Source organism: Balaenoptera ricei, chromosome 3 (genome assembly GCF_028023285.1).
Source record: "Balaenoptera ricei isolate mBalRic1 chromosome 3, mBalRic1.hap2, whole genome shotgun sequence".
Lineage (NCBI taxonomy): Eukaryota > Metazoa > Chordata > Mammalia > Artiodactyla > Balaenopteridae > Balaenoptera > Balaenoptera ricei.
Genome location: NC_082641.1, coordinates 67,265,472 through 67,282,879, shown reverse-complemented (window position 1 = coordinate 67,282,879; position 17,408 = coordinate 67,265,472). Strand labels below are relative to the sequence as shown.

The 17,408-nt window shown below is 36.2% G+C and overlaps 1 protein-coding gene across 2 annotated transcripts in view; it reads left to right on the top strand.

Annotated features, from left to right (window-relative positions):
• Positions 1 to 17,176, top strand: part of EDIL3 (EGF like repeats and discoidin domains 3) — a 429,209-nt gene extending 412,033 nt beyond the window's left edge. For both annotated transcript variants that reach the window (XM_059916719.1, XM_059916720.1), the window contains one exon: positions 14,155 to 17,176. In XM_059916719.1, coding sequence (XP_059772702.1) covers positions 14,155 to 14,304 — 150 coding nt within the window. In that variant the 3' untranslated portion in view covers positions 14,305 to 17,176. The remainder of the gene's footprint in view (positions 1 to 14,154) is intronic.
• The last annotated feature ends 232 nt before the right edge of the window (positions 17,177 to 17,408 follow it).

Below are 17,408 nucleotides of genomic sequence, written 5' to 3'. Positions count from 1 at the left end.
ATGTAGCATTCCTTGAAGCCAAAGACCTACTAGAACATAATTACAAAAGAGAGCAAACTTCAGAGCCACAGGAAATCTCCTGAGAGCAACCACGGGGTGGAAATAATTTTCTCAGGGAATGCATATATTCATTTTAATGGTTTAAAATGATTCATGCACTGGTGGAAGAAAGACATGGAACTTGTCCCCACGTTTCTCTTTTCACTTCCCCCATCAAACAAAAGTGTTCTATAATTGAACCTTTAAAGTTAAATATTCAGTTAGGCATTTGAAAGCCTCATATAATTTCATTGAGGGCTTTAGGAAGCAAAGAAATCTCAAACCAGATTTTTAAAAGGGCTTATGGAACAAAACAATATTTTGAAAGAGATAAAAATTAGTAGCCAGTATGAAATATGGTACAGAATTAGTTATATATGTCACCATGCTCTGTAGCTTTCAGAAAACCTGACTGTAGTTTCTCAGGGGATTTCAAATTAATCCCCATAGAAGGCCAAAGTAATGTTCTCCAAAGAACGTATAAACCTTTGCAGAAACAATATTAAAGAAATACAGTTGTTTGCTGTATTTATAATATTATGTCCATAAGAATTAAATATCATCTAGAAATTAAGAAAAGTGAGTAAAATAGAGAGTAGAAACTAAGAGTGGAGGATTTAGAAAGTGTATGCAGGACCACGATAAATACATTTTAATAGCTTGTTATGTCAGGATTTAGTCAAAGAATCAGAAAAAAAAGTTCACAATTAATTTTGAAGCCTGAGTATCTGCTGCAGGCCTGGCATATGATGTAGAGGAAGTGTTGGACACAATTCTTTCAGACAAACGAATGTTGCAAATATCAAAAAGCCCTGTGGAACCTATAACATTTCAACATCAATTACTCAGTGCAAAGTTGGGAGTTCCCAATCCACCCTCGCTCCTGACATCAGTTGAGAGTTGCAAGATCTCCAAGACCACCTCCAATTTGATAATTCACTAGACAGACTCACCGAATTCACTTAAAACTATTATATTCGTAGTTACAGTTTATGGCAGTGAAAGGATACAGATAAAAGTCAGCCAAGAGAAGAGGCATTTGGGGCAAAATCCGGGAGAATTCCAAACATGAGCTTTCAGTTGCTCTCTCGGTGGAGGCTTGGACAGTGGTAACTCCTCTCTGCAATCATGTATCGCCAACCAGGGAAGTTCACCTCAGCCTTGATGGTCAGAGTTTTTATTGACGCTTAATCATATAGACATGGTGGACCACCTGCATGGCTGAGTTTGGTCTCCAGCCCTCCAGTGGGTCAAGGTGGCTTATAGCCCCCACCATACATCACATTGTCATCATGGGCTATCTTGTGTGACCCAAGACCCTCATGTACACAAAGACACTCTTATCGTGCAGGATTTTCCAAGGGTTTATAGAGATTATCAGCCCAGGAGCTGAGGGCAAAGATTAAACCCCCCCCAACCTTGGATAAAGTTAATCTTTCACTGCACACTTATATTACACGAAGTTGTATGAACTGTACAACCCTTACTGGAATGACATGTATGTGCAAACACTATGACTATACTAGATTCAACAGTCCTGAACTATACAGAAATGTTCGCCTGCTGACGAATTGTTTCTGTTGGCTATGGCCTTACCTCATCTGCACTTTTGGAGGGCAATCGTTTTATTCAAGATGCTTTGGGTTAGAAGACATTTTGACAGCTTCCTATTCCTTTCTGCCAATGAGGATTTTTGCTGCAGCACTGCCGGGATGTACTATAGTGAGGACTCATCCCCCAGCTTATTCTTCTGCAGACTGATCATCAATGTAGACTCTCGTTAACAATCTACTCTTTCCAACAAAAGCCTTTTCCCCCGCTTTGGTGTGCTTTTTAGAATGTGATTCTCAATATGCACTATTTTCCAAGGAAGGTTTCCTAGAATATTGGAATTTACCTGGATACTTGTTTCTTGTTTCCTTATTACATCTGAAGGAATGTACTTATATTTAGGCTAATTTTGTTACAGATTTTCATTGGCTTAGTGGAATTGATCGCAGAGAAAACCATCCAGAATGATATACCAGCCATTCAATCATGAAATGGTTTCAGGGTACTGGTAAATTTTCCTAGAAAATTGAATTCACTGAATAATAGCCTGAGTCTATGTCGGATAAAAGAATCAAACTTTAGGTTCAAACTTTTTATATCCAATCACTAACAGAAGTTTCACAAAGTGCAAAACTTCCAGTAAGTTTTTTTAAACGCGATGTAGATTTACACCACTCACTGAAACTTTTAAAAAACAATTTTCTGTACATTTTAAAACAATTTTTATTTTGCTTTTTTAATGAAAAGTTTTGATTTTCGGAATGCTCCAATATAAGGCAAAGCAGGATATAACTTAAAATGCAGCTTAGCCTAAAGCATATTAATAATCTAGTCATAGCATCAGAAACAAATGAAGCCTCTTATAAACACTATTCATATGGATAAATATTATGTTTAACGTCATTTGTGCATACTAATTCTGTGAAATTTTTCATAAGACTTTAAATCAGCACATTGATTCAAGTTGTAACTCTGAAATTTTTAACAGTCCAAAAACTTCAAGTAATGATGATGAACCATAAACTAGTAAGTGTAAGTCCTTTATGTCACCCACAAAAATCAGATTTCATGCTCACATAATATATAAATGGTTACTTTATGAAATAGATACTTAAATCCTAATATCTACCAAATTTCCACTATTTTTAAAAGAGATCATAATTTTGACTAGGAATTGCTAATTTTAAAATGCCATGAATTCAATGAAATGAAATTGGGATAAATGTAAATTTCTACATGCCCTATAAATCCATTTTACAAGCAAGAAATTGGGGAAATTCTGGCTTTGGAAAAATTTTATGAAAAAATTCAGAGTTTATTTGACCGTAAATCAATCAACCATGACCCAAAATGTAATATAATAGTTTTAAATCTTAGACTGTTTTGAAAGAAGCATTGTATCTACAACAAAGGTATGCTTTATTTTTTGAGCCATTGCTATAATAACTAGGTACTATGTCCAAGCAAATACCACACTTTAATAGAACCACAGTTAAACCAGAGGGTATCCAATGGAATGAAATCAAGATAAGTCTGAAAATCACCTAACTTGTGGACTTTTTTAAGGAGCCATGAATGATTAGCCTAAAGCATTGAATTTGAGTTTGAAAGGTTTGTGTTATTGTTAAATATGTCAGTGGTGTTTTTCTTTTGATAGCTAGACTTCTATGCTTGTTGAGAATAAAGCTCTAGATTGATAGATGGACGTTAGAAAGAGGCATATTTCAACCTAATAAGAAGGTAGAATTTCAAAGTGTCTAAATACATACCTGCTTTGTTATACTGAGGCTTGCCACAGATAAGCTGAAAGTTCCATGTCAGAAATGTTAGAGAGGAAGTTGGCACTAGCAGATCTATGCCTTCTCTTCCAAGTCTCAGATTCTTCCACTGTATGGACAGAATTCCATAAAAACAGTGTTTCAGGGATGAGAGCTAGAAAAGACTTTTTTTTCTAACTTCTTTATATGCACTCTGGATGAAAGGACAAATAATTGAAATTATATATGCTAAGTAAATAATTCTTAGCTTTTGCACCCCCTCCCAGTACACACACACATGTTGCCCTAGGGAAATGGGTTTTATCTCTGTCCTTTCTCCATTAAGGACCTCAGGTCTGTGTACAGGTATACTCAATAAAGCCAATGCTATGTTTGACACCATTAACAATGCAAATGCAAGTAATAGAGGAAACTTGAGATAGCTTGATTCAACCCTTTTATTTCCACAATATCTAGAATCCCAAATATGGTTCTAGTCTCTACATATCAGAAGAGAAATAATGAAATCTAGAAGGGGACGACCAGAAGGCCACAGGTATAAAGCGATGTCACCTGAGACCTTGCTAAAATAATGACCTGTTAGCCTTGAAGAGCTCAGGGAGACTATAGAAAAATGCTTAAAACCACTTGGCTATTTGGATGATGTGAACATAAATTCCAAAAGGTTAGAACAATGTGAATCTCTTTAAAATTTTTAATGAGGGGCTTCCCTGGTGGCGTGGTGGTTAAGAATCCGCCTGCCAATTCAGCGGACACGGGTTCGAGCCCTGGTCCAGGAAGATTCCACATGCCACGGAGCAACCAAGCCTGTGCGCCACAACTACTGAGCCTGTGCTCTAGAGCCCGCAAGCCACAACTACTGAAGCCCACGCGCCTAGAGCCCATGCTCCGCAACAAGAGAAGCCACCAAAATGAGAAGCCCGCGCACCACAACAAAGAGTAGCCCCTTCTCGCCGCAACTAGAGAAAGCCCGCACGCAGCAGCGAAGACCCAATGCAGCCAAAAATAAATAAATTAATTAAATTAATTAAATTTAAAAAATATTTTAATGAGTTAAGTTTAAGACAAATATTAGAAAGAAGTACATCTTTACAAACCTGATGACTTAGTAAATAAGTAGTATGTGCAAGAAATCCCCAAAGGATTTCTCAGTACTTGTGAAAGGCAGAGTCATAGCACATGACTGCTAAAAGAACCGGGGATGTGCCCCAGCCCTCTGACTGAGTCATGGAGGATAAGCTTGCCTTCCTCCATGATGCCTGGGAGCTTGCTACTGACGATGGCTACTCTGGCCTGAACAGACCATTGTCCCTACCGAAGAATGACAAGCTTCATCTTACAAAAAACATTGCTTCTAGCAACGTTTAATTGTTTTATTTTATCTGATAGTCTCTCTGTGTTGAGATCTGAATCCTCACTACAATCTGATTTGAATTTTATCTAGTATCACAGGAGAATTGACATAAGAAAACCAAATCCAAGATCTCAATCACATTGAAGCAGTTTCATTATCCTCTCTCTTATCTTCTCCTGGTTTGTAACTGTAGAAGCCTCTCCAAAGTACCTTGAGTGCCTTTTTGTCCAGGTCCCATGTGTTGGGAAAAACCTGAGAGACTCCTAAGCGTATCATGTTTGAGTATCTCAGCAAACTTGTTACTGGCTAATTAGCTAAGCCTCCTCATAAAACTGAAACTTGTGCATACTCTTTTTTTTTTAAATTGAAATATAGTTGAGTTATAATGTTGTGTTAGTTTCTGGTGTACTGCAAAGTGATTCAGTCATACATATATATAAAACTTTTTTTCAGATTCTTTTCCCTTATAGATTATTACAAGATATTGAGTATAGTTTCTTCTGCTATATAGTAGGTCCTTGTTGGTTATCTATTTTATATATAGTAGTGTGTATGTGTTAATCCAAAATGCCTAATTTATCCCTCCTCCCCCCTCCTTTCCCCTTTGGTAACCATAAGTTTGTTTCCTATGTCTATGAGTCTGTTTCTGTTTTGTAAATAAGTTCATTTGTATCTTTTTTTTTTTTTAGATTCTGCATATAAGCGATATCATATGATATTTGTCTTTCTCTGACTTACTTCTCTTAGTATGATAATCACCAGGTCCATCCATGTTGACACAAATGGCATTACTTCATTCTTTTTTATGGCTGAGTACTATTCCATTGTATATATGTACCACATCTTCTTTATCCATTCCTCTGTTGATGGACATTTAGGTTGCTTCCGTGTCTTGGCTATTGTAAACAGGGGCATACTCTTTCTAAAAACTTCCCAACTCTTTCTCAGGTTCACTGTTTTCCCTTCTATATGGAGATTTAATGTTCTCCATCAGTCTTTTCAGACTTTGAATTCAATCTAGGTGCTTAAATCTCTAAAATGTGTATGTGAAAGCACTTTTCCAGAATTTTTACAGATTTTATAAAGTTAACTAAAAATACTGAGTTTGCATTCCTTTGCCAGGTAAAGCATTGAAATAGCATGCTTTAGCAGGATCTTCCTAGTGTTGGAGACAAGAAACAGCACATGTGCCACATGTTTGCACAGCAAGCACAAGATGTCATGCTAGAATTTGCAAATGTGTGCCTTGTGTTCTCTGCTGTATCATCACTGAGAGACCCCCAAAAATGAAAGTATAGTTTTAGTACTTTTAGATCCTGGTTTGGTTGATTCCAATACAGATTTAGGCTGTTCTTCTGTGGGCATTTTTGGTTTTTTAATTATCCTGTTTTATGAAACTCCATTTAATTTTTTTAATGAGCACTCAAATATCTATAAATTTCACACATTAAATCAGAAATGTCGTAGCTGTATGTAGTTTCAGAGCTGCTGTACTTTCCCTCTGTGTATTCTCCATTATGTGTAAAGAGATAGGTATAACTAATAATTCAACTACTGCTTTGGGGATTGATAGTTCCGTATTGAAACTTCTGCTGAAGACCAGTGATTTAAAAGAAAATTATTTCTTCCTGTATTTCCTTCCCCCAAAGTGGTAAAACACTATATTTTGAACTGTTGCAGATTTGCAATGAAAGTTAATGAATTTAAACTCTATTATGCCAAACATATACATTAAGTTCTCTAGCCAGGCTATGAAATTGGATTTTAGATTCTCTATTAAATTGTTAACACCACAGTCTCAGTGAAGTATTTGAACCCATACGTCAGAGAGATTGTCTGGAAACCATAGAATGTACTCTCTTATTTTCTGCTGTTGCAATGACAACATCTCTCAAGATTTTTGGTGAGTGTTTGCATGGTATATCCTATACATGTGAGCTTTTGCTAATAGAGACATTGTTATTTACTAACACATTTCAGTCCAAAACTAGTTCCTTTTTGGTCAGTGCAAGCCAGAACATTGCTGACGGTAAAATTCGTATTAAAAGAACATAGATTCAGTTATGCCAGGATGATGAATTCTAGACTTGGCACAGTTCAGTATTCCCTTCTTCAAATATTTATTCAGAAACAGCCTTTGAGATATATTTTGTGTCAAGTTGAAAAATTATTCCCCCACAAGATCGGGATGGCACTTTGCATTCACCCTCAATGGCTCATAATCTTTCCATGGAACCAGCAGAAAGATTACCGCATCTTGTCTGTTGTGTCTATTAATGTGTCATACTCTCTAGTGCTTTAGAGAAGAATATCTTTATTTTTGTCTTTCCAGGGGACTTTTTGTGATCATGTGAGACTGAACCAACTGAAGAAGGCCATTTTTAAAACATTCCCCTTAATTTCAGAATGTTCAATGATATGGGTTAAATATTCTGTCATGAGATAATGGAGTTTCTTTTCTTTTTTCCCCTTTGGCGAATTTTATTTTCAGGTTTCTCTTTGACTAGGTAGGCATGTTTCGATCTCAAGCAAGCTAAAAATTATCTTCCAATTGTAAGATGCCTCATAAAGCTAAAAGAGAAAACTTTGAAGAGATTTTCACTATCCTAGTTGAACAAGGAAAAAATATAAATATAAAATAGTTAGAAATGAATAATAAATGTTCAGAATCTATAGGTTAAAAATGGTAAAATGTTCAAGTTTAAATATTATAAATACATTAATTTCTCTCAAAGTAATTTGAAATTTAATGCCATTCCTATCAGGATCCCAGTGTTTTGGTTTTGTTTCTTTTTTTTTCCTTCTTTTTTACCATACCTTATATGCTTACATTTACTAGCTTCAGTTTTTTAATTTAATTTTATATTGGAGTATACAATGTTGTGTTAGTTTCAGGTGTACAGCAAAGTGATTTAGTTATACATATACATGTATTTATTCTTCAAGTTCTTTTCCCATTTAGGTTATTACAGAATAATGAGCAAAGTTTCCAGTGCTATACAGTAGGTCCTTGTTGATTATCTATTTTAAATATAGCCGTGTGTATATGTCAATCCCAAACTCCCAATTTATCCCTCCCTACCACACTTTCCCCCTGGTAACCATAAGTAAGTTCGTTCTCTAAGGCTGTGAGTCTCTGTGTTGTAAATAAGTTCATTTGTAACATTTTTTTTCAGATTCCATATATAAGTAATATCATATGATATTTGTCTTTCTCTGTCTGACTTACTTCACTTAGTATGATAATCTCCAGGTCCATCTATGTTGCTGCACATGGCATTTTTTCATTCTTTTTCATAGCTAAGTAATATTCCATTGTATACATGTACCACATCTTCTTTATCCATTCCTCTGTCAATGGACATTTAGGTTGCTTCCATGTTGTGGTGATTGTAAACAGTGCTGCAGTGAACATTGGGGTGCATGTATCCTTTCAAACCATGGTTTTCTCTGGATATAAGCCCAGGAGTGAGATTGCTGGATCACATGGTAGCTCTAATTTTAGTTTTTCTAAGGAACCTCCATGCTGTTCTCCGTAGTAGCTGTGACAGTTTACATTCCCACCAGCAGTGTAGGAGGGTTCACTTTTCTCCACACCCTCTCCAGCACTTATTGTTTGCAGACATTTTGATGAAGGCCATTCTGACTGGTGTGAGGTGATACCTCATTGTAGGTTTGATTGGCATTTCTCTAATAATTAGTGATGTTGAGCATCTTTTCATGTGCCTCTTGGTCACCTGTATGCCTTCTTTGGAGAAATGTCTGTTTAAGTCTTCTGCCCATTTTTTGAATGGGTTGTTTGTTTTTTTGACATCAAGCTACATGAGCTCTTTGTAAATTTTGGAGATTAATCCCTTTTCTGTCACAGCATTTGCAAATATTTTCTCCCATTCCGTGGGCTGTATTTTCATTCTGTTTATGGTTTCCTTTGCTGTGCAAAAGCTTTTAAGATTAATTAGGTCCCAGTTGTTTATTTTTGTTTTTATTTTCATTATGCTAGGAGATGGATCAAAAAAGATACTGCTGTGATTTATGTCAAAGAGTGTTCTGCCTAGGTTCTCCCCTAAGAGTTTTATAGTATCCAGTCTTACATTTAGGTCCTTAATCCATTTTGAGTTTATTTTTATGCATGGTGTTAAAGAATGTTCTAATTTCATTTTTTTACTTGTAGCTGTCCATTTATCCCAGCACCAGTTATTGAAGAGACTGTCTTTTCTCCACTGCACTGTATATTCTTGCCTCCTTTGTCGTAGATTAATTGACCATAGGTGCATGGGTTTATTTCTAGGCTTTCTATTCTATTCCATTGATCTATATTTCTGTTTTTTATGCCAGTACCATACTGTTTTGATGACTGTACCTTTGTAGTATAGTCCGAAGTCAGGGAGCCTCATTCCTCCAGCTCTGTTTTTCTTTCTCAAAATTGCTTTGCCTATTCAGGGTCTTTTATGTTTCCATACATATTTTAAAATTTTTTGTTCTAGTTTTGTGAAAAATACCATTAGTAATTTGATAGGGATTGCAGTGAATCTATAGATTGCCTTGGGTAGTGTAGTCATTTTCACAGTTTTGATTCTTCCAATCCTAGAACATGGTTTATCTTTCCATCTGTTTCTGTCATCTTCTATTTCTTTCATCAGCATCTTATAGTTTTTGGAATACGGGTCTTTTGCCTCCTTAGGTAGGTTTATTCCTAGGTATTTTATTCTTTTTGAAGCAATAGTAAATGGTATTATTTCCTTAATTACTCTTTCTGATCTTTCATTGTTAGTGTATAGAAATACAACAGATTTCTGTGTATTAATTTTGTATCCTGTAACTTTACCAAATTTAACCTCCAGGTGTTCGTGTTTTTTAGGTTTTTTTTCCTGTAATTGATTTCTAATCTCATACCTTTGTAGTTGGAAAAGATGCTTGATATGATTTCAATTTTCTTTAATTTACCAATGCTTTATTTTTGTCTCAGTATGTGATCTATCCTGGAGAATGTTCCATGTACATGTGAGAAGAAAATATATTCTGCTACTTTCAGATGGAATGTCCTATAAATATCAATTAAGTCTATCTGGTCTAATGTGTCACTTAAGGCTTCTGTTTCCTTATTGATTTTCTATCTGGATGATCTGTCCATTGATGAAAGTGGAGTATTAAAGTTCCCCACTATTATTGTGTTACTGTTGATTTCTCCTTTTATAGATTTTAGCATTTGCCTTATATATTGAGGTGCTCCTATGTTTGGGGCACATGTATTTACAATTGTTATATCTTCTTCTTGGATTGATTCCTTCATCATTATGTATTGTCCTTCTTTGTCTCTTGCAATAGTCTTTATTTTAAAGTCTATTTTGTCTGATACGAGTATTGCTACTCCAGCTTTCTTTTGATTTCCATTTGCATGGAATACCTTTTTCCATCTCCTCACTGTCAGTCTGTATGTGTCCCTAGATCTGAAGTGGGTCTCTTTTAGACAGTGGTCTTGTTTTTGTATCCATCCAGCCAGTCTATGTCTTTTAGTTGGAGCATTTGATCTGTTTATGTGTAAGGTAATTATTGATATGTATGTTCTTACTGCCATTTTGTTAATTGTTTTGGATTTCTTTTTGTAGGTCTTTTTTCTTCCCTTCCTCGTTTGTTCTCTTCTTTTGTCATCTGATGACTGACTTTAGTGTTGTGTTTAGATTCATTTTTCTTTTGTGTGTGTACCTATTGTGGATTTTCAGTTTGCAGTGACCAGGAGGTTTTGATAAAGGTAGTCTGTGGATTTTTTTGTTTTTTTAATTAATTAATTTATTTATTTCTTTTTGGCTGTGTTGGGTCTTCATTTCTCTGCGAGGGCTTTCTCTAGTTGTGGCAAGCGGGGGCCACTCTTCATCGCGGTGTGTGGGCCTCTCACTATAGCGGCCTCTCTTATTGAGGAACACAGGCTCCAGACATGCAGGCTCAGTAGTTGTGGCGCACGGGCCTAGTTGCTCTGCAGCATGTGGGATCTTCCCAGACCAGGGCTCGAACCCATGTCCCCTGCATTAGCAGGCAGATTCTCAACCACTGCACCACCAGGGAAGCCCCCAACAAGATTGTTTTAAGTTGCTGGTCTTTTAATTTCAAGTACATTTCCAGTATCCTGCATTTGTACTCTCCTCTTCTCACGATTGCTGGCTTTGATATCATATTTGTGTGTGGATGATTTCCTACTTCTACTGTATGTTTGCCTTTACCTCTGAGCTTTTCCATTTATAATTTTCTCATTTGTAGTTGTGGCCTTTTCTTTTCCACCTAGAGAATTTCCTTTAGCATTTGTTGCAAAGCTGGTCTGGTGATGCTAAATAATCTTAGCTTTGCTTGTCTGTAAAGCTTTTGACTTCTCTGTTGAATCTGAATGAGAGCCCTGCTGGATAGAGTATTCTTGGTTGTAGGTTCTTCCCTTTCCTCACTTTATATATATAGTGCCACTCCCTTCTAGCTTGTAGAGTTTTTGCTGAGAGATCAGCTGATTACCTTATGAGAATTCCCTTGTGTGTTACCTGTTGCTTTTCCCTTGTTGCTTTTATTATTTTTTTCTTTGTCTTTAATTTTTGTCAATTTGATTACTATGTGTCTTGGTGTGTTCCTCCTTAGGTGTATCCTGCCTGGGACTCTCTGTGCTTCCTGGACTTGGGTGACTATTTCCTTTCCCATGTCAGGGAGTTTTTCAGCTATTATCTCTTCAAATATTTTCTCAGGTCCTTTCTCTCTTCTCCTTCTGGGACCCTTATAATGTGAATGTTGGTGTGTTTATGTTGTCCCAGAGGTCTCTCAGGCTGTTTCATTTCTTTTCATTCTTTTTTCTTTATTCTGTTCTGCAGCAGTGATTTCCACCATTCTGTCTATCAATCAGCTCACTTATCCATTCTTCTGCTTCAGTTATTCTGCTATGGATTCCTTCTAGTATATTCTTTTTTTTTTTAAACAGTATTTATTTTTTAAACTAATTTATTTTATTTATTTTTGGCTGTGTTCAGTCTTCGTTGCTGCGTGCAGGCTTTCTCTACTTGTGGCGAGCGGGGGATACTCTTCGTTGCAGTGTGCGGGCTTCTCATTGCGGTGGCTTCTCTTGTTGCAAAGCACGGGCTTCAGTAGTTGTGGCTCTCGGGCTCTAGAGCACAGGCTCAGTGGGTGTGGCGCATGGGCTTAGTTGCTCCACAGCATGTGGGATCTTCCCGGACCAGGGCTCGAACCCATGTCCCCTGCACTGGCAGGTGGATTCTTAACCACTGTGCCACCAGGGAAGTCCCTAGTATATTCTTCATTTCAGTTATTCTATTATTCATCTCTGTTTGTTTCTAGGTCTTTGTTAAACATTTCATGCATCTTTTCAATCTGTACCTCCATTCTTTTTCTGAGACCTTGGATCATCTTTACGATCATTACTCTGAATTCTTTTTTGGGTAGATTGCCTATCTGCACTTCACTTAGTTGTTCTTCTGGGGTTTTATCTTGTTCCTTCATTTGGGACATATCCCTCTGCCATCTCATTTTGTCTAATTTTCTTTGATTGCATTTTCCATTCTGTAGGCTGTAATTCTTCTTGTTTCTGCTCTCTGCCCCCTGGTGGATGAGGCTTTCTAAGAGGCTTGTGCAGGCTTCCTGGTGTGAGGGACTGTAATCTGATCACTGGTGGGTTGGCAGGGCTGTGCTCAGGAAGACTTTAAGCAAACTGTCTGCTGATGGGTGGAGCTGTGTTTCCACCCTGTTGGTTGTTTGGCCTGAGGTGACCCAGCACTGGAGCCTACAGACTGTTGGGTAAGGCTAGGTGTGGGGAGGAAATGGCAGCCTCCAGGAGGGCTCACACAATGAGTACTCATCAGAGCTGCCACTGCCAGTGTCGTTGTCCTGGCAATGAGCCACAGTCGCCCTCTGCCTCCATAGGAGACCCTCCAATACTAGCAGGTAGGTCCGGCCCAGTCTCTTTGGAGGTCACTCCTTTTTCTGAGTCCTTGTGTGCATGAGACCTTGTGTGCATCCTCCAAGAGTGGAGTTTCTGTTTACCCCAGTCCTATGGAATTCCTGCAGTCAAATCCTGCTGGCCTTCAAAACCAGATTCTCATGGGCTCCTCCTCACATTGTGGCTTCTTCTTTGTCTTTGGATGTAGGATATCCATCTTGGTAGGTTCCAGCAGGGTTTTTGTTTGTTTGTTTTTTGGTTTTTTGTCAGTTGTTGTTTAGCAGTTAGCTGTGATTTCGGTGTTTTCATAAGAAGAGGTGAGCTCACATCCTTCTACTCCGCCATCTTGTCTCCATCCTTATTAACTTCAATTTTGGTCAAATGTATGCTGATAGCTTCTCCCCATGTTTTCTTGTGGTCTCTGGTAGGTCCTTGGATGATGATTCTTTGAAGGAGGGGAGATGGTGTACCTTTTAGTCTGGGTCTAGGTGCAGTCCAAGTGTTCACAGCAAAAGTAAGCACATATGAAAAACTCAGTCATTCAGACCACACGCCACTACTCCACACTGTACCAACAGCCAACTGCCGATTTTGTTTTATTTTTTTCTAAAGCAAGCACTTCTCAAAGTTTACTGTAAAAGCCCCTTGGGAGAAAAATGGACATAAACACTGCAAAAAAGCTTTGAAACAAAAGAAGTATGAAGAAGTCATGGGATGCCAACATGTCAGGATATTATAGGTCACAATGGTCACAAGAGTATTGTATGGATCCAGGAATTAATAGACAAGGCAAGAAAAAAGTAGTTACTAGCATTGATTGTGGTTGTCTCTCTTGATGATGGGTTAATTTTGTTCTCTATGTGAGAAGTAAGCCAAAGACATTGCGATAGAGACCGTTATGCTCACCAGATATCCACATGGTCCTCTCCATTTCCCAGCCTCCTTTGCAGTTGGGCTGAGGTCATATAATTAGTTAAGATCAATGAGATGTATCCAGAAATGATTTAAGCTGCTTCCATACCTGGGTTTTTAAAACATCCTGTGTAATCTAACAGCTTTCTCTCTCGTTGCCCCTTATGAATGTGGATGCCGCGTTTTTCAGAAATGGTGGTAATTTGCAACAGCCTGGATCTCTGATCACTCCTTAGAAGAGACCACCTTCAGCAAGCTGCCTAACCAACAGCAGCCTGTGACAGAAGCAAAAAATAGATATGTTGCATTAAAAAAAACCAAACCTGACCTTTAAAAAAAAAACATAAAAATGATAAATCTATGTATTCCTGCCTCAGACAGTTAAAATACATTTTCAACTTATTTAAGTCTTTAAACATTCATTGGCTAGTCAATTTAAAAATGATCATTAAAAAGAAGCTGCAATATGTCTCGAAAAATATAACATGATTAGTTATCAAATCTCACATATGGGAGAAATGATCCAAACAAGAAAATAATAAAAATAATTCCCAAGAAAAAGAAAGCCATATGATTGATAGTCTGTTCGTCTTTACTAGGTTTTCCAGGGCAATTTTGACAATGATACACACAGAAAAAACGTCATCGACCCTCCCATCTATGCACGGCACATAAGGATCCTTCCTTGGTCCTGGTATGGGAGGATCACGCTGCGATCGGAGCTGCTGGGCTGCACAGAGGAGGAGTGAGGAGATCCCACAGCCCACAACCCTCCTCTCTATTTCCCTAAAAGTATCTCCACGGAATGAACTCTGCAAAATCTATTGGAAACTGAATGGAATTTTTCATGAAAAAGTGATCAAATTACGGTAGGCCACTAACTGTCTTCTTAAGGAGGTCTAAGCCTGCCTTTTCAAAGGTTTAATTTGATTTTTATCATTTAAATTTCTTAAGCAACATCACATTAGCTGTGAATTACTTTTCTCATTGTTTTCTGACTTCTTCATACTGGTTGAAATATATTAGGCAAAGAAAGTAGCACTCTTGATAGCAAGGGTAAAAAAATCTCATAGTTATCAAATAAAAGCAAGAGTTGTTAGAGCTTTCGTAATCAATACTCAACTTATTCTTATAAAAAGAATACTGCAATGTTAGCAATAAGTTTTTTTCCCTTCTGTAATGAGTCTATATTATCTTAATTATTTCCCTGTGCCTGACACTGTCAGTGTTTATAACCAAAATTTGAAGAAGAATCTGTAACATGCAGTACTAACTGAAATTATAATTCTCATTTTACTTTTATTTCTAATCAGAGATTATGTGATCTTTCTCTTTGTGCTATTCTATATATTATATATTGCCTGAATAAGTAAGTCCATACTTTTCCCAATTGACTTTTGTCCTATTACTTGCCTAAAAGAAGCATAATGTTTGTGTGTGTGTGTGTGTGTATATATATATATACACACGCACATATATATACATATATATATGAAACATGATTATCAGTAGATTGAGCATATTTAGTATCAGTAGATTGAACCTGCAATTCTCTTGTTTTTGAAGGAAGCTATAACTATGTAATCTCCAAATAATTCCTTTATAAAGACCTGAATACTACCATTTTGCAAAATTAACAACAAAATCATTGTTTCTTTAAGACAAAATTTAAACCTTTGTTTTGATGGTATTTCCATAGCCTTATCTTTACTTTAAAATAATAGAAGAATTATTTGTCTACTTAATTTTGTTGTTTTTAGCAAATATTGACAGTGCTGCATAACTTGGCCAAGCATAGTCATCATTTCTTTGTTCACCTCTGCACTTCCTGTGAAACTAGAATTTTATTGAGGTTTGAAATTTGTGGTGGTTTCTCAGGAAAGCACAGTGCATAGACATTTGTGAGAAGAGAAGTGTTTACTAACGACAAAGTAGTAAACCATTTTCAGGGTGAAAATTGATTTCTATCTATTTTGCTTCAAAGGTCCTGAAAAAATAATAAGCAATTATCATAATTTGTTATTGATAATGAAGGTTTCATTGCCATTCTCTCAAATTAAGGCTCACACTGCCTCCATGAAAGTCCTCAACATCTAATTTATAAGCTTTACAAGTATTTGTTTTATAAGGCTTAGACACAGAATTACTGGGGTTTTAAATTGTGTCCTGAAAAAGAAAGTATGGTATGTGTACAAAACATTGACGTCCTGTGCAACACTGCTAAGTTCTTTTTTTCCTTATTAATTATTTGTGCTGCATAACAGAAGCCACTGTCTTGTCTGTCAATGTGTTAACAGCATTTCTTGATGATGTATATATGGAGTGGTCTTCAATCATAGTGAAGAATTTAAAGAGAAAGTCAATCAATCAATCATAATGGCATTTTTAATAAGAACAAAATTAGGACTGGCTGGCCATGTATTTGTCCTATGCCCACATGCTTTCTACTTCAGGCTCTTATTATAAAATTGTTGATTTGAAGCATCTGAAATGGTGATCAGTTTTTAGCATCTTTCTTTCAAAAACGAAATTGCCATGTCATCAATATCATCTTTTTAAGATAACTTTAAATTAGGAATTTAAGTATTTTTAATTTGCTAAATTTTAAGGTCATGTTACAAATAATTGCTTAGGTCCAAAGCTATACACACACTCACTATGTAGCCAATGACCCTTATTTCTTTAAAGATTTACTGTCCCACTGAATTTCTAGCCATTTTCTCTTGCAGGTTATGCACAATTCTTGATTCTTTTCAGAGTGAGTTTTTAAAATTATGAGTAACTTTTTGTAATGATTTACTTTCTCAAGATTATTCATGGCTTCTTATGATGTTTGTTTTAAATTTTATTTTATTGGTAGTTTTTCAAAAAAATATTTTCAAAGGGAGTTTGTTAAAATTTTGTTACCTTTTAGAAATACATACAAATGGCTTTCTGTTGCTTGTGCATTTTGTCTCTGCTCTATATGTTTTTCACCAATATGACATATCATGGGATATCTCTTTATCCCATGATGCCCCAAATTAATAACAAAGGGATTCCCACATGTGGAAATGTTAATAATTATTGTGAACTAGTATGTAGCTTTTGTGTCATTTGTATCAATGACAAAGTGAAGCAAATTTATTTTATTTAAATTCACAGTAAAACAAGGAAAATCTCATAAGAACAAGGCACAGAAGAATCACCTAGCCTTCACCATATTGAGTAACTATAATATGCTAATTTTATAATCTATGAAATTACAATTTTAAACATATCCAGTTTATTTATGTCTTATTAAAAGCATTTATCATAATCACTGATTCTAATTTTAGGGTTGACTTTCTCTTTCTGAATGGCTTTGTAAGGGTTTATGTGAATTTTGAAGACTTAGGGTACTAATGATTGTATCTTTACTAGTCAACAAATTATGAAATATAATATTCACTGCTAGCGTCTGATGTGTCAGTAAGTACAGAAATAACTAAGACACAAATAACCTTTGCAAACTTTCAAGCTGTGTAATATTCTAATGTTGGGTTTTTTTCTTTGTATATATACTTAAATCATGTAGGATGTTGTAAAATCAGTATGCCCTTGTCTAGTCTTCAAAGTTAAAATAAACTTTTGAAAATCTGGGATACTTTACTTTTGAAGCAGTTGTAATCAAACACATTTGTAAGAACACACAAATTGTCTGAATGTCAATACCCACTACTCCTCTTAATTACATGCTGTTTTACTTTTTCTTTATACAGAAAAATGAAACAAGCACAGAAAAAAAAAAAAAAGGAATTCACAATAGCCTTCAAATGTACATTGATATCAGCCAAATTGGCCTTTCCAAACTTACTTACTTACTTACTTATTA